Raw genomic sequence first — 25,034 nt, 5'->3', positions numbered from 1 at the left:
AACAGGAAGCCTGCAGAGGAGCGTGAGCACTGATTTCTGGTTACATGCTCCAAATCTACTCACTGGGGTTTGAAATGTGTCAAAAACTCAATGATCTCTGTAGGCTAATGTTATGAAGACATTTCAGAGCAATTTGCACTCACCACTGTATGTACCACGCAGAAATAACATCAACTCTTGACAGTGTTAGCAGTTAAAGAGCTCATGATGTTCACTATCAGAATCAGAATCAGAAAGATTCTTGAAATAATGGAAGTTTATATTGAAGCTAATGTCCTCCTGAGAGACAGTGAAAAACAACGCATGAAGAACTTTAGAGCACTTTGAATGAGTTATAGTAATGTAAAGTAGATAATGGATTAAAGTGGTGTCAGTGTTTGGTAATGTGTTCCACAGTAAGCATAGTATATATTTCCGGTTTTCATAATAAAGGCCAAAAAGCTGGAAATGTTAAAGTCAGTGATGCACACTCCTGAGTCATTCTGTCTTTGAAGTCTGTTTAATGCTTAGTGAAGCAAGGATAAATGTTGCTGTAATGTAAGTATTGATCTGATTGTTGCTGATGAACTAATACTTGTGTGTCTTTGCTGTGGCTGCAGTCGATGCAGTCTTCCAGAGGCTCTCCCTCCCTGTGGCTGAGAAACCAGCAGCAGCAGCAGCAGCAGCAGCAGCAGCAGCAGCAGCAGCATGTCCCGCGTCTCCTCCACCGCCAAGCGCTACACTAGCCCTTCCTACAGCAGCCACTACAGCTCCTACGGCTCCTCCCTGACCCCAGGCCTTAGCTCCTACAGCGACCGGTCCTCCTACAAGTCCCCCACCTCCTCTTCCTCCACCTACAAGTCTCCCATCTCCTCTTCCTCCACCTACAAGTCCCCCATCTCCTCTTCCTCCACCTACAAGTCCCCCATCTCCTCTTCCTCCACCTACAAGTCCCCCATCTCCACCTCCTCCTCAGGTTACTCCTCCTCCTCCAGCTATCTGAGCAGCTCGGCCGCCCGCAGCCGCAACTACAGCACCTCCTCAGAACCTGACCGGGGTCGCACCATCCCACGTACTGACATTCTTGGGAGCAGCAGCCTCAGCAGCAGCCTCAGCAGCAGCCGCCGGAGCGAGAGCCTCAGCAGAACCCCCATCAAGAGCTACGGCGGGTCGGGTCTGAGCGGGGGGTCAGCGTACACCGGCTACAACTCTTACTCTTCTTCCTCTGCCCAGTCCAGCTACCTCTCTTCACCGTCGGCCTCCAGCATCTCACTCAATCGACGGAAATCTGTCTCCCAGACTGACTTGAGCAGGGACCTGGCCTCTCTGGCCCTCAGTGATGCCTCCTCCTCATCCTCCAGCCCGTCTTCTTCCAGCAGTGCCCTGCGGAGCTACCGCAGTCGGGCCACCGATGTGGCCAACTCGTATGGTGCGAGCTCCCGTAATGGCTACTCGGGCCTGTCGCGGAGCTCTACTCAGGAGGCCCTCTCGCGGAGCTCCACCCAGGAGGCCTTCAGCAGCAGCAGAGCATACAGCTCTTCATCATGGGAGCCGAGCAGCAGCAACAGGGTGTCCGACTCCCCAACCAGGGACTCAACGGTAAGAGAATGTTCTTGGTGCTCATGCTGGCTTGAAGCTTGTTGATTTGTTTGGGGTTCAATGCTGCAGATTGGATCAGTATCAAAGGGTAAGGCCGAATGTAGCCGTAGCTGGGCACTTTTCTTTAGTTTCACACACTTTGTAAAGCCCATCAATGTTTAAGGCTTCCGAGAGTACTGGATTTGACCAAATGGGGGCACTATTGTTCAAATTAAATGTAAAGCATTTGAAGTCCTGATATAATAACCTGACATGTCTCAAGTTTAGAGGGTTACTTTACAAATGAAATCTGTTACAATAACTAGTTACCTAAATATAAAAGTAACCTGATTACTTTCTGTTACTATTGGATTACCTCAATATCCAATTTAACCAAATAAACACACAAAAAAGAACAATGTGACCTTAGAAAAGGAGAACACAAGATCACAAATGCTATAATTGATAGGAAAACCTGCCTTTCATTAAACATAATAAGGAAGTAGCCTATACACCAACACTGAAACACATGAGCACAAACTACAGTTAAAAAACCCAGAAATAAAATCTGAGCTGACAGAAAATGCTTCGTTTTAGTTTAATACACACATACAGCTCACACACATTGGTTCATTTTCAGCAAAGACAGTGAAAACCATAAATCAGATTCAGGCAGTAGGCGTATAGATTCACACTTAAAATATTAGGCTATAGAACAGTACAGTTTACAGAGAAGGAATCAAATCTGATCCTTTTACAAGAAACAATATGCTCTTTTGAGTTTTTTAGTCACATTGTAATCCTGCTAGTAATCTCTAATTTATAGAAATGCAAAAGTATTCTGATTATGTCTTTTTTTAATGTAACTGTTAGGGAATACAGTTACAGATGACCTAACACTGTTAACTTTAATCCGTTACCAATACGTCCGAAACCTGCTGATTCCATTTTCTCTACAAGGCTATAATAATATAAAATATTTAATGAGTTTTTTTTTTCATTTTATTCAGATTTCAGTTTTTTCAGAATTTGTTTGCTATTGTTTGTTTATCTGCCTTTAGCTTAAGTATATTTATAGTTCATCACAATGCTTTAGTTTGAGTTTTTAGAGGTTTTTACAGTAGTAGTAGTTTCCACGTTTATGAGACGTATCTGACCCCTACCCAGCAACTAGAGAGATGACACCTGTCAGATGGAGCTGCTAGGCTATGATTGGCTGGGTCTGTAGGCCACTAGCCTCATATCTGAGCTTTGTATTAATGACCCAGCTTCCTCTAGGCAGGTCAGAAAGCACAACTGACCCACTTCCTCTCAGGATAAGTCCAGATCACCGCTTAGATGGGTGGAGGAGGAGGGGGAGAGGGAGGGCGGGGGGTGGGTATAGAGCAGGGGAGAGTGGAAGTTAAGATGAGTGGAGAAGAGAATTTGGGTTTGTTCTAAGTACCATTTATTGATCAGATGCACTTACTATACTGTATACACTTACACTGTAGTTCAGTTGTTATTGGTTGCCTCTCCTTAAGTATGTTGATGTGTAGCAGATTGAAGTGATGAGCCCAAGCTTCCGCTAACCAAGCCTTATTTTAGGGTTGGTCGCTAAAATAAAATAATCTTAACAAAGAACTGAATTGGTATGCCCCGTTAGCTTACCTGGTTAATCATGGACCCATTGTATCAAAGCTGAGTCCTTCCTGTTATCGAATAAAGCAAAAATGTAACATTTGCGCTTCTATTGGCTAGCTAGCGCTCCAACACATTGTACGTGATAGGCTAAGGGGCAGGACATCTTTAAGTGGTTGCTCAATTACAAAAAAGCTGGCCAGCTAACAAATCAGAGAAGACTGGGCTCTGGTTTCAGACAGAGGGTGAAAAGGGCCGAACTCATGATCATACTTATTACCTATTAAGTCCAAAACTAGTGAAAAATGTCCAAAGTGATGCTTTTGAATGTCTAAAAGCCAAATATATTCCCTTTAATATTATGTGAAACAGAGAAAAGAATATAATCTCGATATTTAAGAGGCTGCATATTTTCTGACAATTCTGCATGAACAATTATTTAAAAGATTACTGGGTTATCAACAATAGTAAAGGATTATATTTCTGTCAATCAGCTTATCAAAGAAGCACTCAATACAACACAAAGTGCAATACAAACAAGTAGTTAATAATCATTTATTGCATCAGGAGGCATTGAATCAAGCAAATCCTTTTATAATCAGTTCTTTTGAGTACTTTTTCAAGGAAAAATGCTAAATGTTAGCTTGTTCCAGCATCCCCTTAGTGAGAATTTGCGGATATTTTGTCTTGTATTACTCTATATTGAAATAATGAAATAAATGCACAAATTCAAATGTCCTCAGCCACTCCTGAGAAACGATTTAATCAGCATAATTAATTAGATTCACCTGTGCAAGTTTACCTTGGGTGTGCTTTAAATCAAACAACCATCTGTACATTTTGCATAATTAGTTAGTAAAGCGTTGGATGATGTTGGCCTCGTATGGTGTGTTGTTACTCTCAGGACTTACACAAACTGATGTACGCACTCGAATGACTCGAGCATATGGAACTATATTAACTTACTGGTCTTGTGGTGGGCCTCCCTGCTGTCATGAGGTATACTTGACCAAATAAACCCCGCTGTACGTTTCCTCATCAGTCATGTGTTTCTATTTAGTTCTACAAGTCTGCATTCAGAAATAGATAAACGTGACCTTACACAACCCTTCACAATGAGTGGTGACATTTGAGGGTTATTTCTTCTAAAACAAACACTGAATGAAATCATGCTTTGTTGCGTGCAAAAAAAAGCACATTTTTGAGCCTGCAGCTATACTGTAAACTGTGAAACACAATAGGCGCGTTCACACCAGAGTACTTTTACCCGTACTTTTCCCGTTTAGTTCCGATAGTGTCTGGAATTTTGCGTTCACACCAAAAAGAGTAGGCCTACTTAGTTCCGAGAACTTTTACCCCCATTTTTAGTGCCTGCTAGAGAGGTGGTACTATCCTGGGGAGAAAAAAAGTATCAATTTCTATTGGCTGGGCGGATTGCAAACCACGCCCCGTAAAACTCTGAAAAGTTTTGTGAAGCCGCCATTGTATTTGCTGGCATTAGCATTTTTAGTATTAGCATTAGCAACATAGAGAGACTAACTTATGGCAACACAAAAAAAAACATGGGAGCGGTGGAGTGATGAGGAGGTTTTGGCGTTCTGGCGATTTACTCGAAAGGCTTCAGTAAATCTAAATACAATATCAAAGTAATGTAACCTGACTTCTTTTGGACTACCTCCATATCAAATGCAATGCGAATAAATACAAGAGAAAATAAATATTATTAGGATTTTTAAGATTTTTTACTTAAGCGTAGTATGTAAGACAACAGAACAATGTAACCTCAGAGAAAGAGAAAACAATATTTTATATATTTAGAATTAAAAATAGGTTAAATGATAAGCTAGCTATGTACAGAAAGGTATAGTTGACAATTGTTTCACTTTAATACATTAATTAAAAGCAAACACAGTATTCTTAGTTAATAAATCAGTTGTCCACCTACTGCATTTAAAAATATATATTTAAAATAAAGAAGAATAAAAGTAGGCTAAATGAAAACCGTCAACCTTTATTATATTGATATTTATTTAAAAATGTATTGTAACTTTGAAAACCTGCTAGTAATACCCATTTTTATAAATCGACCCGTAATCTGATTACGTCTTAACCATGGACCATTAGCTAATCGAGTGGTGCAGGAATGAGTCCTCAAACCCAGAAATGACTTAACATGTTACTACTTCCAGTTTGTCTCAAGAAAATCTGAAATAAGGTCAGTGGTTAACAACAGCTGAAGAGATTTTCACGTTTTGTTCTACGATATAAAGATATGTCAGTAAATACCCCACTTGTGCAGGTCCGAAGCTTCTATGTGTCATAAAAACGAGGGTTGCTAAAAAGTGACTAAAATATATTACAAAACGTCCTGCTGAAAAAAAACGTGTGAAGTATCATTAACACGTGTTGGCCACAAAGCTTATTTCTGCAATATACCGAAATCCAAATGGGGACAAGTTTAAGCTAGATGTCTATTCTTATGAAATCCATCAGGTAATCAACACCAGGGTTTCCCACACATAGACTATACCTGGGCGGGCCGCCCAGGTATATTAACGGCCGCCCAAGTATATTTCGCGACCCATTTAGTTTTTATTTATTTTTTTTATTAAAAAAATGTTTATACATTTTTTTTTTTATTCGTCCGTGACCACGACGCCATCTGCGATCGATTAACTTGTAGACAATGATCCCTCGCTCCCTTGCTCTGATCTCGCCTCCTTCTGGCCTGTTAAGTGGCCTGCCTCACACAGGGTGACTGGCTGTCCACATGATGTGGCCTGCCGACATGGCCACTGTCATACAGATCATAAATCAAAGCCCTTGATTGGTCTCTGTGTGTCATTCAAGCTCGGGATAACCTCAGCTCAGGTGAGGTAAAGGACTCTCTGAGTGTTTCGATAGTTAACTTAGTCTAAGTTCTCAGTGGGTCTCAAACGGTGTGGTCACCATTTATGTAAACACATATTTCCATTTGAGAGGGTAGTGATTGGTCTAATGGAGAGTGAGGTGGGCTGAAGATCGGAAGGCTGTGAGATCAAATCCCGCCAGGAACACCACCACTAGTGTGCCCTTGAGTAAGGCACTTAGCCCTTAGTTACTCCAGGGAGAATGTCCCTGTAATCGGTCATTATAAGTCGCTTTGGATAAAAGCGTCAGCTAAATGAAATGTAATGTGATTAGTAAAATATGCATGAATAAATAAATAAAAAGTTAACTAGGTGAAAAAAGGTAAGATTTTTTAAAACTTGTTGAGAGAAAACTAGTCTTTGCTGCTGCCTCAAAGAGGAGGGGGGGGAGAGGAGGGAGACAGGAGAGGCTGATTCAGGAGCACAGACACACTCACAACTATAAATGAACAAGTTTCAGTGTTTTTTTCATATTGGAAATGGTATGTTATTGGTTATGGCCTTGATTTTATGATTATTGAAATGTATACAGTTCTGTTTAATATAGGTGTTTCCATAGATCTAGTCTCTTTATTTTCCCCTCAAAATGCACCAGATTGATGCATTTAACTCCAAAATAAAAAATAAAATCTTACCGGGGGGGCATGCCCCTGGACCCCCCCTAGAGGATTTGAGGTCGACCCCCACTAAAAATCACATGGATAGGTTCCTAAATACATTAATAAATACATTTATTTTTTTAAATAGTAGCCCATTTCCATATGTTCATGTGTGGGTAGTAGATTTAAACTATAGGGCTATCATTATGGGCCCTGCCTGTACCTGTTCGCTCTGCCATCGCGTGAAGGGTCTGCTAACAAGCGACCAACAGAAAGGTTAATGTTGTTGCACGTCACCTCAACCCCCCCCGCTACCACCACCCCCCCAAAGTATATTTCAGATCTGTGGGAAACACTGGCAGTTAATGGACCAGCACCAGAGGCATTCCCATACACACAGGCGTTGGAGCTGTTCTTCATGAAATCCCAGAAGGATGAAGTGCTCTGACAAACAGTGCCATCTTTGCGCAAAATGATTATACCGGAATGAAAAGTCAATAAATAATGTTGTTAAAACAACATTATTGTTGTTTTAACAACCCCCCCCCCCCCTTGCCACCACCCGCCCAAGTATATTTCATATCTGTGGGAAACACTGAACACCTATCCATGGAGCACAGACTGAGTAGCTTCAACTGGATGTCCCCAGCTGGGCTGTTTGTCCTGCTGATTAACCCCAGTCCCCTGTTAGCTCACTCCCTTTAATCCCCCTTTCGCACAGTGCAGGGCTTCTTCACTGATTATTGGAGCTCTAATGGTACGATGGACCTAGCACATCCATTCTATTCACAAAGCTTGCAGTCAGCAGATCTTGCATACAAACCAAGAGTATGGTATGTGTGACATACTTTGGGGGAAATGTCAGGAAAGATTTTGTGACTGATGAGTGTCGAAATGACAACTTGACCACTCAGTGACCTCGCACCATGTCATTGTAGGTCAGCCATCCTCAGGCAACGCAGCGGAGTGGTGCCCAACATTGTTCTGCAACTATCAAATATTCTCACAACTGACATTTACATTAATTGATTGCTATTTCAGAAATAGACCTATGGTGACGAGGATTTTATGTTTGATATCATAAAAGACTAAAGAATACTCAACTTTTATTGGCTTAAACTAGGGAATCTTCTCCATGTTATCTTAAAAAGACTAAAAGATTAATCAATTCACAATAAAGTTGCAAACAAATTGCTTTTAACTCAGTAGAGTTGACATTTCTTTAAGAAATATTATTTATTTGTGCTTAAATAAAATATATATATGATACAGTATATTTAATTATTTATTGAATAAGGAGAGTGTATATTAGTGAAGTAGTTGCCATCCATTTTGACTGTTTACTGTTACAGATATTAGCAATTATTAAGCAAATCCTCAATTGAAGATGCACTTATAAACAGTTAAATATATGTTTTGGGGTTTTATATTTCTATGAGTGTAAATCCAGGACTAATGCCAAATTAAATATCATCATTTCACCATATGGCGCGTTAAAGCTGTATGTACAGTATATATATCCGTGTACCACTTCCTGGCTCAGTGAAGTTTCCAGCGGGCCATTTTCAGCTGTGTTTTCTTTTTTGTTACAGGTGTAGAAATAAGTTAAAGGCAAAAAAAACAATTGAAATAATACGACGATGAGTTAACTACATCTAATGGCAAACCAAAACTGTTGCACTGTAGCCTAACTAACACTAGTTCTTAAGTTGTTGTTGTTTTTGAATGTTTAAAGTCACGTATGCTCTCCTAAAATAGGTTTTGCAAAACAAGGTTAACCCATTTTCACAAGCTAACAACAGGAACATATAACACAAATAGCAGCTGCTGGTGCCTCATCCTCCTGTTCATGGTGTGCCATGTTTCTGATGGCAAGCTGTCTGACATGACTATTATTCTTGTGCTGCCTGTTTCTCATGCATGATATTCAAATAGACCAGGACACATACAAAACAACAAACACATGTTTATGGCTTTACTTAGCATATCATTATATGTATCTGTTTTTGGCATACCTTTGTTAGCACGCCTTGTTACCTTGTATGCAGTATTTCAGTATCACGCTTTCCTCTCGTTCCACCTTCGAGCAACTCATTCATTTATTTCATTTCGTCAAACTTATTGTCGAGTCAATAATATTTGGTCCGACTGTTGGTTCCCCACCTTAGTCAGAAAGGTCATGGTTGTTCTTTGTCAAATATAGGGGCCGGTTCGTTAGTGACTTTGTTATTCATTTATACGTTATTATGAATTGACTTGATTGTGGATACAAGCGGTCGAGATGGGTTTTCTCCGCAGGGTGGCTGGTGTCTCCCTTAGGGATAAGGTGAGAAGTTCGGTCATCCGGGAGGGACTCGGTGTTGAACCGCTCCTCCTTTGCGTCGAAAGTAGCCAGTTGAGGTGGTTCGGGCACCTAGTTAGGATGCCACCTGGGCGCCTCCCTAGGGAGGTGTTCCAGGCACGTCCAGCTGGGAAGAGACCAAGGGGTAGACCTAGGACCAGGTGGAGGGATTATATATTTCGCTGGCCTGGGAGCGCCTTGGGATCCCCCAGTCAGAGCTGGTTGATGTCGCCAGGGAAAAGAAAGTTTGGGGCTCTCTGCTGGAACTGCTACCCCCACGACCCGACCACGGATAAGCGGGAGAAGATGGATGGACTTGATTGTGTTTGTCGGTCAGTGTGTGGCATTTCCTTCAGGGCGATGATTTTAACATTACTATTAAGATTCAAATATTCAAAGGCTTTATTGTGTCATTTGCACAGTATAGCTACAGTGTAGTTATGGCAAATGAAAAGTCCCAGGCTCCTTCTTAAACAATGCAACATAAATATATAGAACACATAAAACAATAACAAATAGTGCAAGAAGAACAGAACAGAAATCAGTATTACAATATTATTTTTCAAAAACAGAGCAATGATGCTTTGAAGCCAATTATATCTATACATCCATTTTCTAGCAGCAGCCCAGCAGTCCTTTGTGCCCCATTCTTGGAGATCTCCAAATAATTCTAAGCTTAGGAAACATCATTTACTATAGTTTTTGGAGATTAGTGGACCGTATAATTAGGGCCAAACCTCCTGACGTATACTGAGTTTTCCAAATGGCAGAAACCCTCATCAAGTCGTGCACGATGAGTCTAGCCGAAAGTTTAGGACTACTTTGGGAGCTTTGGGTCACTTCCCAAAGCTCATAAGGCTAAAGAGCTTTGCTTTGTGGATCTGCTTCCCCCTTCACCACCACAGTCAATGGGTGCATTACTAAAGGGGGAAAAGTACAAGTGTGTGCCGATGCTCGGGAAAACTCAAAAGTTACTTTGAACACTAACAGCGGTTTCATCTGCCTAGTGATTGTCACTAGGTAGAATGGAAAAGTTATGTTTTCTCTAAACAATTGCCAAGATTACACAATGTATCATAGCCAGAAACTGTGACATTTGAAATTATAATACACTTTTACATTTCCTTGTACACATTTTGAGTGACAAACACTAAATACAAATAATGATCTAACCTTGAAGTAATTATACCTCAATGAAATTGCCTTACTCTGCATATCTATCAATCATTGAATCAAACATTATTCATATAGCCCAATATCACCAAAACATGCGTCTCAGGGGGCTTTACAGCCTGCACGACATAAAAACCCTCCTTCCTTTGATCTTGCACCGCACAAGGAAAATCTCTTTCAAATGTTTCCAGTATTTGTAATATTAATGAGGCGTAAGAAACACCCTGGACTGCTAGTACTACCTGATATCCAGCGACTGAACTGAAGACTTTGTTCTGTTCTGGAACCCTCCTACATGCTCTCCTGAAATGTTCCATACATATTACGTAATGTGAGCAATTCTCCTCAGTGTTGGTTAAGGAATGCTATGCCCCTTGTATGAATGTAGAATAGGGGCTTAGAATGGCTATAAACAACAGTGAACAGTTTAAGTTGCTCTGCTAAGAAACATTTACACCCAGGTTACATTTAAACATGACTGAATAGAGTGTAATTAATCTAATGTGCCAAATGTAGCTTAAGGAATAGTGCAGCAATCCCTAGGTAATTACACTCTGACTTCTCCTACGTAACATTGCCCAGAGACTGCTTATGTCCCGTTTTAATACCGCTTAGCTCTTTGTATCAGATATCACAACACAAACATTAACTCACTGCCCCCGTCGCTCACTTTGTAGTTTTCCACCTCAAGGATTAAGACACACACTCGCACACACACACTGGTGATGGAATGTGCTCCTTGGCTGTTTGTTGTGTACACACGCTTGAGCCTGGGTCATGAGATTGCTGCAGTTGCACTCCCTTCACTCCACACAGCCTTCCAGCTAAAATCGCCCACCCTGTAAACACTGTGCATTTCAATCATTTCGCTAAAGACTGTACAGAGATGAATCTAGTATTTAAAGGCAACAGAGGGCTGACTTTCATGAAAGAAAGTATCATTTCTGTTGGGAATGTTGGTGACCCTGAACTAGACTGCTTATGAGTGGTAAGGGAGGCACAGCACATTCTGTTGACTTTCTTATTTACTAAGTCTTACTCCATCACTTCTGAAACTGTAAAAAATGTCTCGACCATCCAGCAGTTTTAAATCTGTCATAGAGACTTAAAGGTCATCAGGTGCTTGTATTGCCTTGTGTAACCACCAGCAGCACTCTAACATGCTTCACCTAACGTTTCCTTAACTACTACATTGGACCGTTTAAAATGCCACAATAACCATAATTCACTAAAAATAGATATAAACACTGTTTCTTTATAATTTTGTACACAATTGAACACGTCACTTGACCTAAAAAATAAAGATTCAATACATGTATTATTTCTCAATATCCCAAATGATACGATTAAGTGAAAAACATATGAGTTTGTTGCCCTGAGATTTTCATAAATCTTCTTATTATTCATAATTTATCATTTCTGAGTGCAACATTGAAAATTGTAGGGATCTCTGCGTTAAGGCCCTTACACCGTTTTATATTGTTATTTTATATAAAAAAATAGTCATATTATAACAACACTCCAACCCCTAAAGAATGCCATATGACCTACAATTTTTAAATATTATGCCTGTTTCGTAGTGTAAGATTGTTTTAGCTGTTTTACAAGGTAGCCAATGGTGAATTAGTGTACGTTTAGGATATTAACATTATGTTTAAATATTATTCACACTTTTCTGTGCAAATTAGTACACATTTCAACAAAAATGGCCAACAAATCTATTTATTGATGTTTTCCTACATGCAGGATGTTTATTTGGACTTTTGACTGCCAATACTTGGGTTATGTTTGCATCAGACATCCTTCATCAACCTCTTATTGTGACGGTGTCGACTAAACCCCTTGTTCTCTGAGCTGCTGGTGAGTCACCGGAACCTCATTAAAGACCCTTTTTAGGTCTGAACAATCTAATTTTAGAACCACTGGATCAGATTGTAGTAAATCACAGCCCTGTGTTGTCAGCTGTGTGACATATGCGTTGTGTTTACCATGCTGTCACATTGATAGCATATACAGTGATCATGGCCAGGACTACAGAGGTTAGTTTTTGGACATGATCCTATCGGAGATGAGTAATCTCCTTGGACCACACAGTATTAGACCTTCAGGTTGTTCCAACAGCGTGGAGGAGGATGGACTGTGACGTAGGCAGCCCGGCTGGAGGCGTCGCTGACGTTTGTTGTCGGCTGACTTTTCCGTGAGCCAAAAGGGGCGGAGCTTTATTCTTGTAAAACGGAATCGGCACACAATATGCATTATTGCCACTTATTTGCTGACACCTGCGTAGGCTAATACTGCAGTCAGTATGTGTGTGTTTTTTAGGTGTTTTCGCTCTATATAGTAGTAGTATAATTTAAAGGGAAAGCTACAGGTCCTCTATTCGGCGTGATTTGTGAGGTTGCTGCTGTTACATGACTGAATGAATGACAGAGACCAAGGGAAACGTAGTGAAACGTCTTGCTATAGAAAAGGGCTGAACACAGGAAACCTTCTCCTCCGCCCGCATAACTCGCACCGGGTCGTTGGCTTCGTTCCTCCGCCAGCATGCCGAGCATGCGACAGTCATACACGGTGACCGTACCCGAGGAGCCGCCGGCTGCAGCTTTCCCCTTTCTGAAGCAGGAGATGCGGAGAAAAGGCAGCATGTCCGGCTCGATGCTGGTGTCCACTTTCGTAGGGCTCCTCATTAACCAAGCCAAGGTAAGAGGTCGTGCTACGCTCCGTTATCCCGGCTCTGTCTCACCAAACCCCATTCAAAAATCAGGACATAAGGTTTATCGCATTATGTCTTAATGGGCAGAGCTAAATGTGAATTGGCTGGAAAATAACTATGAAATGAGGCATATGATATAAAAAGAATAGTACTTATTCAATAATAGGCTACGTATACCGGTTGTCCCATTCCAACTATCGTATGTCACTTAAATACTCGCAGTCGGTGGTAACACGTTAAACGTACTGTTAAACAGTGGCTTTATACAGTTTAAGGGAAATGCTTGGAAAGTCTGCTTGGACAAAATGTGAACAATAATTGACTGCATATCCTGTGGAAGAGTTTAAAATGTCTCGCAGGCAGAGATAATATAATTCTGAATAGAACACAGGTGTTTTTTCTCTTATGATGTCACATATCTAGTGAGAGTCTCGGTTTAATGTTTGAGTGAGTCATCTATGAGGGTAAGCCGGTTTTTTAAGCCGCTGTGTTCCGCTGTACCAGGATCAGTAGGCCTGCACTGGCAGGTCAACGGTTACATAACGACCATTTAATCCCCCTCATAACCTACAGCTGCTCTTACTATACTGCTCTTATGCATCTCACTGCAACTCTTTAATGGAAATACATTAAGAAATAACCCATTTTGACGGGGCTTTCTTTAAGCACTGGAATATGTAGGGCATCTGTATTTGCCTCTGGCTGTTGCCATATGGACACAGCCACATATAAAGACAATTCTGAGTACACTAAAAAATGTATCAAAAAGCATTTCTGTGGAAGCCAGTTCAGCCTCAAGACAAAAAAGCTAGCATTGCAATACTTTTAATTTTAAGTAGTTATTGAAGTTTTGCACTAAGCTTGTAAGTTTTAGAATGTCCAATCTCTAATATCTCCACGGGTCGTAGGTATAAAATGATTTCCCTGAGTTATTATTTTAAAAGCAGAAGACCCTTTTTAATATAATTTTTGATTCATGCAGGGCATTATATTTTCTCCAATAAACCAGGTAGACTAGTAGCCCGATAGCACAGATTTTACTGTGGATTTTTACGCTGAATTAGATCCTGCAACACTGGAATGTTTAATGTAATGAAAAGCTATTTGCCTATACATTATGCTGGCAATAAACCGATATCCTCACCTTAAATGTGTACTAAAATGGGTCTGGTGCTTTGCATGAGACTCACTCTCCTTAATGATGTATTATTTGCCTTACAGCTGACGTTACTGTCCAAACCATGTGTGGATTTATGGAGGTTAAAATGAAGTGTTTGGTAAAGTTTCATGAAATAGCCTAGGCTACAAGCTGTTCTAATATGAGTATGAGAAGAAGAAAAGGCTTTTAGTTTCGTGAACATTAGAGCCTTGTTAGTGCAATTGTGTGTGTTTGTGTGTATGCACCTAGGTTACAGCGTGGTGTGGAGCTGCTGTGTTCCAGCTTCTATTATGCAAGGAGAAATCACATTAGAATACACTTTAGTGCTGGGCTGGCAGCTTGGCACGCTTTCCGTGTTGTTGTCAGCGTCCACCTGCTCCTCGTATCCCGTCCTTCCCTTTTTTGTTGCTCATCAAACGTCCTTTACTTCTACCTCACTGCAGACCTCTGCAAGCATGGCAAGGAAATGCAATGTTGTATCAATACAAGGACAGCAAGTATAGGTCTTTTGTTATAAACAAGTGATTATTGCAATTACATATTAGTTATCTCTGCTTTTTCTGTATGGTGTTTTGGGTAAAGTCAGCTGGAGTCCAATTTCATAATTAGCTTAATCATTTCTACCCCTATTTTCAACATTATGATGTTGAAAATGTTAAATTACACTGGAAATTATACATAATGAGCAAAATAACAATAAGAAAAGAACACTCATACATAACAAACACAACAATATAATAATTAAATAATAATAATGAGTGACACAAATCAAATTAATATGATTCCCTTCATGAATTCAAATAATCACAGTACCAATACATATAGAAACAACTATATCCGTGACAGGTGAAGTAAATGCATGTGTGCAAATACTTTAAAAAGATCATAAACGTCTGACAAGTTGGTTTATAATGAGAATAATCCTGAACTTAAATGTTGCAAACTCTTATTGCCTATCCTGCTATGCCGTATAAACCTAATTAATTAATTTAAATAAGATTAAGTGTTCAAAATACAAAAACAGGTTTAAAAAAAATTGGGATATATGGAGGTTTAAACATTGGAATGATGTATATGATTTTGAATGCTAGCTCGTGTACAGATTTCATTCAAAACGTGCCTGTGTTATCATTCTTGTTTGTAATTTCCCATAAAACCGAAATATCAAAATGTCATAGATGTAGTGCTATGCTTATTGACTTGTTTTAAACCAAAGACAATATTGCCAGCAAGAGCCTGAGTGTGAAACACTGGCACTATCTTCAATGGGAGTAACTTGGAGGTAGATATTTCACATGAGGATATCATGTGTGGTATTTACAGTATATACAATGTTACCTATAATGGGTTGGCTCTGTGTTACACATTTGGTTATTGTCTGTGTTCTTGTTGGGCCTATGCCGGTGTGATCTTTCAGTGCAGTGCTCTGTGAGACACAGAGGCCCATGCAGGCTGCAGCAGAATGTAAATGCTGTCTGTTAGCTAGCAGTTCACTTTGCTACCATTGAGGGTGAATTATTTTCCTGCTAGAGAAACACTTACCATTGGAGTTTTGTGAACAGGAACAGGCCGGTTATTTAAGAAGCCAATACATTATTTTTCCACATGCATGTGACTTTAAGTTGATACCTGCTGGGTATAGACGCTGTGTGAAAAGCCTCTTCTCACTGCCACATTTCTTTTAACAAAAGCAACAACAAAACATGCATAATACATACATAAGAAACACAACAATATAATGACAGTGTAAACCCACATAATGGAAAGTAAATATATAAATCGAATAAAATAACATATGCTAAAAGGAAATGACAGGTGACAATTGAACATAGAAAGTATTTACAAATATTAATATAAAACAGAATAATTACATTTATTATTTAAGGAAAACGTTCATCCAGAACTGCTAACGTAATGTTTAAAAGTCATTTTAAATTAATGTCAGTAGACTTTAGCCTATTTTGGATATTAATAGGATGTTTTAAGGGATTCAAATCACAGTACAGTACAGATACATTTAGAAACTAATATATACACAACTTTTGCGAATACTTACACTTATAAATGTAATTCTTATTTGGGGACAATTTTCATTCAGAACACAAAAACATAATGATATTAAAAGGATCCCTTTAGGAATATTTAGGTTGACAGTACATTTAGAAACAAAAACATGTATGTGATAGGTGAACATCTTTAGAATGTTGACGTTTCGCAAATACTTTAGAATATAAATATAAAACGGTAGAACATTTTGGACATTGGTTAACACAAGTGTGAAAAACTTCTTCTTACTGCTATTTTTTTTTTCAAACATGACTCACAAACAACTCACAAAAAATGTATAATAAATCAAATAAAATACCGTGTGACAAAAATACATTTATTAGGATCCCTTTTGGAATTCGACCGGTCGATCGCAAAGGTAGTGTGGGTAGATCGCATGGCATTTTTTAATTTTTTAAAAGTTAGCCTATCCTTACTATGGCATTTGCCACTTGATTGACATACAGGTAAGCCAGTCAGAGTTGTATTGTGCCATACGGGTTCATGCCGTTATGAGGGAGCCTCACCTCCTCATCTGAAGCGCAAATGCGGCGCACTATTATGCGCTAATGCCACGCAATGTAAGCGTGCCACAGATTATCCGCCGTTTAGTCCACTAGCACCAAGGCAATTACAAGACATTGTAGCAGCAGAGCTCAGAAGATGCCTCTTGTCACACATACATACACACAGATATACACACAAACACACACACACTTTCACGTTTAGGTAGTTCTTTTTTTCTGGTTTTTGTCAAACACGCTAACACAGTTCTGTGTGCTGTTATGTTCAATCATCGTTCTTATGTTGAACGTGAATGCATTTACTTTGAAAGTAATTATGGGACATATTTATTCTTTCATAGCAATTTTCCTTCATACTTTCTTACCGTGAAATAGGTCTTAAATTCTATTCAAAGTGGTCTTAAAAAGTCTTACATTTGAGTTGGTGAAACCTGCAGGAACCCTGATTTAGAAACAATATACATGTGAGAGGTTTGCACTTTAAAATAGAAATATCAAACAGAATAATTGTATTTATTACTTGGGCGGAATTTTCTTCCAAAACCCCAAATATAAACTTTTTAAATGTGTACATTTAAAATACACTTTGAGTCACCTTAGCCATTTTTGGATATTGCTCCACGAAGTTGCACTATTCAGGCTTTGAGCCAATCAAATGCAACCTAGGACCCAGTTCATGGCATCATAAGCTACATTTATTCGTGTTTCTCAGAAAGACCATTCCTTTTCGTAAGAAGATCTCACTGTTTACTTGTTTGTATGCAAGTGTGTATTGGCATGTTCCGGAGAGTAGAGCTGTAGCTCCACGTCACCGCACGATGTCTCAACGAGCTCAGATGACTTTTTCCCTCTGTGTGCTCTGTAGAAGGGAGAAAGAAATGTCTCTTTCCCTATCAGGTGCCAGAGTGTGTGTGCCAGCGTGCTCACACAAAGTAGTGTCACTCCAGCTCACATGGGAGAAACTCGGCAGTAGCTGAGGTAAGAGCAGGGGAGAGGTTGTTTATGATGGTCTGCCAAATAGAGAGACAGGTCAGAACAGGCTGTTCTGCTGTTCACTCTCTCGCGCTGGTATGGCATCCAATCAGCAGTTGGCATCGTGCGCTGCCAGGTGGACCCAGGAATCCTGCTGCCGGTAGTGTTAGGTTTACTTTACAGCCCCAGATACACACGCACAGCAGAAATAGTGGGGGGGGGGGGGGGTATGGTTATTGCTATGGTGTAAGAGGCTTATTATTGCAGTATTGCTACTGTGATGAGATATTAGCATTGTTTTCCATTGAGCTCTTTCAGCTGTCGTTGATATGCATGCATATTATGTTTTCTTATCAATATTTTTGACAATTCTTTTTTATAACTGTTTCTAAATAGTTTTCCTTTAATTGCACTATTTCACACTATACATGCATAGATATAATGTCATATATATACATCATAATGGATGATTTTATCTATATTCTAATGTCACTTAAAAAAATGAAAGTGAAAACAAATATTTCTTATAATTTATTTTCACTCATTGACTTGTTCTGATGAGTCCACCACCGTTACAGCGGAACATCAGTGATTATGTGTTTCAATGGCGTTAGCAACCAGAGAATGACACCAGTAATGACAAACAGATGAGAATGCTGCGTGGGGTCTGGGTGCCGTGTTGGCAGGACGTTGCAGGGCTCGCTGGTCCGCCCTGTGGGGCTCGAGGAGCGGACAGTGTGAGGGGGATTACTGGTGTCGTGGGGTCTGCGAGACACCACGGAGCTCAGCCTGAGCTCCGCGGTGTCTCTCTCGCCGGCACGGCACTTGGTCTATATCCATTATCCAGGGAAACACCGCGGGAAATCCACCTCACACTGTTCGCTCCGGGAGCCTCGTTGGGCGGACTCCTGAGCTGCTCGGGAGTCCACCCTGGCAGAGGGTGTGCCTATTGTTCTATAGCTGTGTGCCAATTGGTACATTTGGACGTAGTGACGTCAATAGGCCCCGGAAGACAAAAATGGAAAAAGAAAAATCTCCAACGAGATTGCACTGTCTGGGGCAGCATAGACACGTCTTTTCTGTGTTACGGTACGTCCACACAGCAGCTTTTCAAAAATCTTGGAGCTTGGGGATTTTTTGCGAGCAACGCGACCAACAACCAATCACATGAATCTCCCGCCCCCGACATACAAAGCAAAAAACCCCGGGGATTTTATGCGAGCAATATATATATATATATATATATATAAACTCCCCAAACAGGCGAAAACCTACCAGTTTCACCCACTGTCTCTGCCACCTCCCTCCATGCCTGGTTCCTCCGGTTTGTATCCCGTTAATAGTTCTGGTCGTAAAGAACCGGGTGATTTGCTACCGTAATTTCTCGTTTGGAATATGAGGAAATGAACTGCGGTCTGGCTCTCCCAGCTTACACGCGGTTTGATTGGCTAGCGCTTCTACTGTCAGATTTGCATAAACGGGATTTGATTGGCTGACGCTTCCAGCTCAGCTTCAAAAGTTAAACATTGCTCAACTTTTGAATCCTGAAAATCCTGGAAATCCTGGAAATCTTCGCTTCGCTCCCCCACAATGCAGTTCGGCGAAAAGCGAGGCAAAGTGACGTCATCCCCATTCAAAGTCAATGGGCAGAGAAGCGTTGGAAGCGTTGGAAGATTTGTTTAAAGCTGCTGTGTGGACGTACCGTTAGAGTTGTATTCGCTACAGGGTGTACTTTGAGGGTTTGTGACTCTGCAGACCGTTTACATGCAGAAAAAACTACATAACACACAAGGGGACAGGTAATAACCGGAAAAGCCTGACATGGGACCTTTAAAAAAAAAAATAACATACAAAATAACCAAACAGATGATGAATAATGGACTGGTATTTCAAAAAATAACAAACAACACCAACTTATTAGCAGTCTCAAACCAAAATGCATCAGTATTGCTTAGCATACATGACTCAAACTCTATTACTGACTAGCAAACAGACTGTTTGATAGAAAAGACTGTACATGTTTGTTCTTATACACTATGAGGAGTAAGCTCAATAGCAGGTGGCACAGAGATCGTCAGAATGCTGAGCACTCATTTATAGGTTGTTATAAGCACCCCTTCTGGGATTCCATTAAGCTATATCATCACTTGTGCTCTGAGCTTGTTATTTTCCCACACCATCTCCAGTCTTCAGAAGGTGTAGATTTCCAGTGGAGTGCATGTGTTCGGAAATGCTTCATGAAAAAACAGGGAGGTTTTGTCCACATGAAAGAGGCCCTATTATGCTTAGGGTTTTCCCTTTCCTTTAGTGTCTTACTGTATATAAGATGGTGTGCATGTAAATGGTCTGCAAAGGCTAACATCCCTGTGTTTCTCTGTGCATAATAGGGCCCCTTTAACTTGTACTTCACAATGTTGTTTTTTGTGATCGGATTTGGTCTTTCAGACACACCTGCTGAAACATTTCTGGCTAAGTTGCAATCAAGGACATTGTTGGGTTTTCTGATAACCAAGAAAAAACCTTTTTATATTCTATATATACTCGTGAAATATTCGCAAAGCAGGTTTTCTCTATCTGTGTAAAGTGCGGCTTTCTTCTTCCTTTCCTTTGTTGGCGCATTGCCATATTTCTTTGAGCTGTTTAATAGACTGAAACATTTAACACTGGCTTTTCTGGTAGTGCATGCACTGAATCCGGGCAGTTTCCTCTTCCTGCTCAGTGCCAAAGCTCATTGGCAGTGGTAAGATGTTTATCTAAGGAGCAAAAAAGCAGCATTTCTCTTTTTCTCATTGTAGTTTGTAGTGTCTTCTGGAAAGTAAAGCCGTAGTAAGAGCTCATTCCTTGCTTCATCCTCACCTTGCTTTGACCCATTTCTTCTGCAGCACCACCATCCTCCACCCCTCAGTCCCTCAGTCCCACATCTTAGAATTAAATGAGCACAGTGGATGGCCAGATCGTACTCCCCCCACGCTGGTTAGATGCCAAAAGGACATTTCCTCTGTCTCTTATTCCCCGGCTTTATAGGAAGCAGTTCAACCCGGCCTGGGGAATGCTTTTTAAAGTGGCCTCGCCGTACCACATGCTTCCTAGCCCTCGAGGAGTAGGGTTTCTGAAGTAGCTCGCTTCTGTTCTGACATTTGTGAATAGAGCATTTATGCAAAGTTACCCCCTGGGCTGCCTCTTTTGTATACAGTACGTATCAGTCCACTCACATGGAAGGACTGGGAATATATACAGTGAATGAATGTTTCCTCTTGTGACAATTGTATGTATCTCTCCCATAGGCTTTTACTTTAAAACATAAATCGTGTACTTCACTTTGCTTTATTTAATCTATTGCAAAAGAAAATGAGACAGATGAACTGGTTTATGAGTATGTTGTATAAGGGAGTGAGGTAATACATTATTATGTTGGTAAATACCCCACAGAGATGCACAGACGTTTATTTTGTACAGTATAATTGCATATTATGGCTATATGATACGGCTGTGACAATATCAGATTCTCCATACAGAATGATTGTGGCTAAAATAATTAACCAAAACAATATTATCCTGAAAATAATAATAAAATAAAAATATGTATTTGATTAAATAAATAATAAAATAAAAGTGTGTAGGGAGGTTGAGAGGGAAACCGTTACCATAACCGAACATATACAATTATTCAAGAGGCACTGGATTGTTTTTTCATGATGTGATATACACGCTTTATATTTCTTAGTGTTGTATATTAAATGAATGAAAGAGCCGTTCAGAAAGCTGGCTAAAGATCTTTGATATTTCTCTATATCATTGAATATTCATGTCCACATTGTGGGTGCAGGAATGAGTGTTATGACCCGGAAAAGACACTACCATATACGGTTCCCCTCGTCTCAGAATCGATGGTTTTCTGAACGTTTTTTGGGATAAAACCTGAAATAAGGTCTGTAGTTAACACAAGCTTGTAAGATTTTTTACGTTTTGTCCAACGACATAAAATAAGTCAGTAAATACATAACACCGTGAATATCACAAGCTTCTGGTTGCTATGCTAACACGTACATTTACTACAAAACGCCGACACGAGACCACCTTTGGCAAGTGGTTGTGACGTGTGGCCAAACGTGCTAAGTATCATAAATGTGTGTTAGCATCGGATCTTATTTTCGGCAATATACCGAAATCCAATGGGGAAATCCCATTAGCTTTTTGTCCTAAAATACGTCATCACTGCACCACTCCGAAGAAATCTTTTACATTCTTTTATTTTAAACATGTTGAATTTATTTTCGCAATGGTGAACCTCTGTACATTGCGGTGCTTCATTTTTTCCTCTTCTCTAATACCCTGAAAAATGTTACCCAGCTTTTCTGTTAGAGCATGACTTTAATCCCACTATGTGCTGGTTTAAACTGCTTATGTGGAAGAATCACGGCAGTATGTGCGTAACACAATGAGCTGTCATTACAGTCATGCTACAGGCTGGGATCATAGCGGGAGGAAGGGATGGATTGTCTTACACACACACACACATTAAAGAATCCGGTTCAACACACCGCTTAGAAACGACGACTGATGACCTATAAGTGCATTGTACACAGTGTCTATCAAATGAATTATGGTAGTAGGATCGGATAAGAAAGAAATGAGTCCAATTTTACATGACAGATAATAATTTAGTGCCATTTCCTTACAATATAAACAATGCTTATCCCTAACTATTGCTAGATTATGTAGTACAATAACCCATATCCTCAAAATCAAATCCCTTCAGCCGCAGAAGTAATGTCATGATTCCAGTATAACAGTCACATCTGCTCCAAGTCGTTCCTCACACACTGAGTCACACACACTTAGCCTTGTCAACGTGATGTCACCATGTCCTCTAGCTTTCCTTTCCTGCAAAAAAAATAAGTATAGCGTTGCTACGGAGACAGAGCCGGGACGTCGTTTCATCCTCGTGACGTCTCCAGGGCCAGCCGAAGTATCAGCCAATGGCGAGGGGACAAGCGGGCGTTAATAAAAGCAAAGCTGCTATTTTTGGGAACCGGCCGTGGCATTACTCAGCAGAGTGCAGCACAGTCAGACTGTCACATTCCAACAGTGCTGTTGTGTCTCTGTAATGAAATAAAAAGTGAGCTGACCAGAGAGAATCCTTCCTGCCTCCTGTCGAACCGGATTCCTTCAGGAAGTGTGTGTTCAAGTGATATACGGTCGTGGCTAGTAAAGTGCTCTTTTCATTACAGTGGACTTTACAGAGCGGAGGATTTAGATAAGCCACAGTTAATTAAACTGTAGATTTTCCCCCTCCACATGCTGACTCTTTCCTCCTGAATAAGAGACAGATGGCAGAGGGTATTTATGTAATAGTAAAAAAAAGCCCTTCCTGTAACACTGCTCATAACTTGATAAGTTCCAGGCCCACGTCACTAATGAACAGACCGACATTTTTCTGATCACATGAACCTCGAGAAGGCAAAAAGCATAGCTAAAGACGGGACTACTGACTGTTTTCTGCTGTCATAATCCGTGTCTTTTCTCTAAACAAAGAGGATCCCTCTGGGTCTGGAAAGTGACAAACTGTCATCTTAAAGCTCCGATACAGGGCGAATTGCCACCCTAATGTTGCAAATGCACAGCAGCATCCTGGTACTAGTTGCACATATTTGATTGAGCTAAAATGCAGACTTTTGGAGCTCAAGCGGCATTTTCTATAAGCCTCATTGCAAAAGCAGTGCTATGAACAAAAAGTCTCAAAAAACAACAAGTAAGAGAAAGAAAGGAATACCTTCATTAATACTGTATTATTAAACCCTTGTGCATATGTTAACCATAATCTCAAATGACAGAAATGAAATAGGCTTAAAGCTGCATTCACATGACACGCTATTTGCCCTTTGCTAACTGCAGGGTTTAGGGCAGAGCCTTTCGTTGGAAACAACTAGTTAAGTTTCCTAATTTGGGATCAATAAAGTATCTTATCTTATCTTACATCCCCAACTAGCTTGAGCCATTATATTCAGAAAGTCTCAGTTTTTGTGCGGATCGCCCACAGTATTCAATGTATGTAAGTCTCTTTGGATAAAAGCGTCTAACAAGTGACGTGTACTGTACTGAAACGCATTAATGGAGTTTTTAAATAAAAGGGATTTCATAAGCTTGACTTTTAGGGGTTTAAAAACAAAGAGTTGTTGGACTCTAGAATAAGCATTGCATTTTTAAGCGAAAAAGTAATAGTGTGTATGCAGCATTATGTCCTTCTTATGTTGATACACAGCAGCGATCTAAGGATTATGAGACACTTCCAGTCATTTCTCGAACGCTCATATAACACATTCTGACACTACAAGTCTTCCAATACCTTTCTTTATGGTGTTACAGATGATTACCTTTCTGGGTTAGCGAGGTCATCCATCGTACAGAGAGTGGTCGTTCCTGTGAGGTTGTCAGGTCAGGTCACATCCAGGGTTTGCAGAGCCCTGTGGTGAAAACAGCTAGTTAAGTTTCAATTCTATAACCTCCCCTGCTGGCTATCTGTTTGGTTGCGCGTTGAAAGGTCAGCGCTAACAGAGGTCAAAGATGAAATCATTTGAACTTTCATCGCAGTGCTCTGTGAACATTTTGAGCAGCACTTTCTCCATAGAAACACAACGGCAACGTCAGCACAGAAACGCTTTAACCATGTAACATGTGAAGGCAGCTTTAGTTGAAAGTTCTTAACTGATTCTCTTGTTGGATTAAAAATTGGTCTCAATGTAAGGAAACAAGCTACTATCACTTGCTATATATACATATTTACACTCGCTGATTGATTTGAGCGAACAGTTAAAGCATTGTTGCTTTAGGGCAGTGCTTCTCAAAGTGTGGTCCGCGGACCACTGGTGGTCCGTGAGCGCCCCCTAGTGGTCCGTGAGTATATTGGTAACATTTCACATTTGAAATTAATTAATTAATTAAAGATTTCCGCACTCTAGCGGAAATATTTCCGCAATGGAGCGAGCTTAAGTTTCACTTTCGATGGCATGATATAGCCCAGCGCAACACCTTCATCACACATGTTGCCACTTGTTTGTATCATTTTCAGGCGATTTGTAATCTATTCTAGAAAAACGATGTGTTTTTGGATATTTGTGGAGTTAGGTGGTCCGCGAGTGTTTTTTTTATTGGTTAAGTGGTCCTTGGTATGAAAAAGTTTGAGAAACACTGCTTTAGGGGCTCTATTGAGTGTCTTTTCTTTTTAGATTTCAAGCCTCAATTGAAATGATCTTTTGACCATTGAAGCTTTCACTCTCTTACCCTCAAACTACAATTGTACAGTACAGCCCTTTTAACCTTTGCTGTGGTCTCACCTCTGGTCACCTCATGCCGGTCTTGATGAATAGTTCTTGCAGATATTGCGCTCGAGCTTCACTGCAGGTGAGGGTAATGGGAGGGGG

At 40.3% G+C, this 25,034-nt stretch overlaps 1 protein-coding gene across 6 annotated transcripts in view; it reads left to right on the top strand.

Annotated features, from left to right (window-relative positions):
• The window catches only part of usp2a (ubiquitin specific peptidase 2a), a 58,185-nt gene that overhangs the window by 20,049 nt on the left and 13,102 nt on the right, over positions 1 to 25,034 (top strand). For 4 of the 6 annotated variants that reach the window (XM_034239985.1, XM_034239982.1, XM_034239983.1 and 1 more), the window contains one exon: positions 600 to 1,578. In XM_034239985.1, coding sequence (XP_034095876.1) covers positions 688 to 1,578 — 891 coding nt within the window. In that variant the 5' untranslated portion in view covers positions 600 to 687. Of the gene's footprint in view, positions 1 to 599; positions 1,579 to 12,416; positions 12,900 to 25,034 lie in introns of those variants that run through there. The other 2 variants (XM_034239987.1, XM_034239986.1) reach the window with 2 other exon arrangements.

This window comes from Gymnodraco acuticeps, unplaced genomic scaffold (assembly GCF_902827175.1).
Source record: "Gymnodraco acuticeps unplaced genomic scaffold, fGymAcu1.1, whole genome shotgun sequence".
NCBI lineage: Eukaryota > Metazoa > Chordata > Actinopteri > Perciformes > Bathydraconidae > Gymnodraco > Gymnodraco acuticeps.
The sequence above is the reverse complement of the archived record's forward strand: the minus strand, read 5'-3'. Positions and strand labels throughout refer to the sequence as shown.